General features: G+C 58.4%; 1 protein-coding gene across 1 annotated transcript in view; it reads left to right on the forward strand.

Annotated features, from left to right (window-relative positions):
- The first annotated feature begins 117 nt into the window (after positions 1-117).
- Positions 118-2,289, forward strand: part of CNRIP1 (cannabinoid receptor interacting protein 1) — an 8,600-nt gene continuing 6,428 nt past the window's right edge. The window contains exons 1-2 of the mRNA XM_009325022.1: positions 118-563; positions 1,268-1,412. Coding sequence (XP_009323297.1) covers positions 118-563; positions 1,268-1,412 — 591 coding nt within the window. The remainder of the gene's footprint in view (positions 564-1,267; positions 1,413-2,289) is intronic.

The raw sequence follows: 2,289 nt of genomic DNA on the forward strand, positions 1-2,289 counted from the left end.
CGGCCCGGCCCGACCCGGGCCCCCGCGCTCCCTCCGGGACGAATGGCGGGATTAAGGCTGCAGTAATCCGGGCCGGATTAACTCCCTGGAAACCGGCTGCAATCTGAGCAGCTGCAAATGTCCCCCAACCCGGGAGATGGGGCGGAGGCGGGGGACGACATCCGCCGCCCAGATGTTGCGCCGCGATTAGGGAAGGGAAAAAACAAATCTATCATCCGCTGCTTTTGGGAAGGGCTGGGCTGGCTGGGATCCGGCAGCCCCTCCTCTTCCTCCTCCCTCCTCCTCTTCCTCTCCCTCGCAGCCTCGCTCTCCTCTCCCGGCCAGCCGCCTTCCGCGGAGGGGGCGAGACGAGCGCAGAGCCCGCAGCCCCCCCGGCGACAAGCCAAGGGCGACATTCCCGGCCTCGTGAAAATCAGCGTCTCCCTCAAAATCCAGCCCAACGACGGGGCGGTGTATTTCAAAGTGGACGGGCAGCGCTTCGGCCAGAACCGCACCATCAAGCTGCTGACCGGGGCCAAGTACAAGATCGAGGTGGTCCTCCAGCCCGGCACCATCCAGGCCACGTAAGTGCAGCCTACCTGCTCGGGGCGGCTCCCCCGGCCCTCCATTCCCCACTGCTTTATTTTTAGAGGTTTAATATTTTTTCCTGGCAGGCTGACAGCACGGGGTTTCTGTGATTTCTCCCTCCCTACCCTTTTCCTCTGGTGGCCCCGCTTCTAGGTCCCTGGCCAGCTGTTCCCAGTGCTTTGCCCGGCTGGCTCAGGAGAGAGGCTGCATTTTGGACTCGCTTCCTTCCCCCTCCTTCCCCACCTTCTCCCGGAGCTCTTTCAAACCCAGCTCCTTTTCTCCCTCCATCCCCGCAGTTTGCCCTGGAGGCAGAGAGAAGAGGCCCCTCTGGCCCCGCATGTCAGGGATGCACCATGCCCAAGCCTCGCTGCAGCACGGCAAAGCAGAGACTGGGACCAGGGAGGATGCAGATGGGGAATCGGCTCTGGGTGGAGAGACAGTCCTGAAGAAGGGATTCGACTAACCTCTCCCCAGCTACTCGAGATCAGATCCCTCCTGCCTTTCCTTTCTACACCTTCCCTGGGTGACTGCAGAGCCCTGACATTTTTCAGGAGCCCCAGTGAGTCAGCAGCACCTGCAGGTCTGCTAAAATCCATGAAGCATCCCCCAGCACAGAGGTGCCAGCCCACATGCTGGCTCCAAGCTTCTAGGGAAGGGGACCTGCAGGGCTGCTGAAAGGCTGGATCCTGTCTCTTTGCAGGACAATGGGCATCGGGGGCGTCAATGTACCACTGGAAGAGAAATCGAGGGATGCACAGGTGGCCTCTTACACAGGGATCTACGACACAGAAGGGGTGCCCCCTACCAAGAGCGGGGAGAGACAGCCCATCCAGGTCAACATGCAGGTACGCAGTTCTCCAAGCCGGGCATGGGAAGACAAGGGAGGGCAACAGGAAGTTGACTCCCGGAGAGGGAGTTGTGGAGGTGAAATATTCCAGGCCAAAGTCTGATCACAGCTGCTGCTCTCCTCTCTGCTTTGCATCAACAAGACCGCTGGTCAGAGCGTAGCTGGAAAACACAAGCCTTGCTTCCCAAGGGGAAGCCAAGAGAGCAGCAAGGGCCAGGAAGCAGCAGGGGGATTTCTAGAGATTCGCATAGCCCTTTGGGGTGCTGCAGGAGAAAGAAACAGGAGCTGAACTTCTCACCTTTTCTGCAGGGCATGTTATAGACTTCAGGCAACTCCCACCAACTCCCACCATTCCCGGCTAGGAATCCAGTCCCAAGCCCTTGGCATACCGGGACCCTCCTTTTGCCTGCCAGCACTGCCAGGTTTTTTGGAGCACAGCATGCCCCAAGCACAAGGGGTGACTATTCTCCCCTTCCACCTGTCATCTGCAGGATGCCTGAGGACCTGCCGGAGGCTGAAAGCATGCGTGAGAACACACCTCCCTCCCCCCCCGCAAAGGCTGTCTTCTCCCTTTCTTTCCTCATATGCTTCCATCACCACATTATCTCTGCATCCACAAACCTAAGTTCTTATTCAAGTGGCTCCTCACCCCAACCTTAAAGAGAAGCTCCAAGGGCCAGAATCGGTATATGCCATGGCCCCAAAGTGAGATGACAAAAGCTCAAGCCCGTAAGGCAGCAGAGCTGACAGAAGACGGGAAGAGCAGCAGGCAGATTTCCACAGCAGTCTTTGGGTGGTGTGCTCAGGGTGCAAAGGGAGATTTGTTTTGTTCTGGCTTTGGTTTGGTTGTTGGGGTTTTTTTCCCCTCTCCTGAT

Source organism: Pygoscelis adeliae, unplaced genomic scaffold, assembly GCF_000699105.1.
Source record: "Pygoscelis adeliae isolate BGI_AS28 unplaced genomic scaffold, ASM69910v1 Scaffold46, whole genome shotgun sequence".
Classification (NCBI taxonomy): Eukaryota; Metazoa; Chordata; class Aves; order Sphenisciformes; family Spheniscidae; genus Pygoscelis; species Pygoscelis adeliae.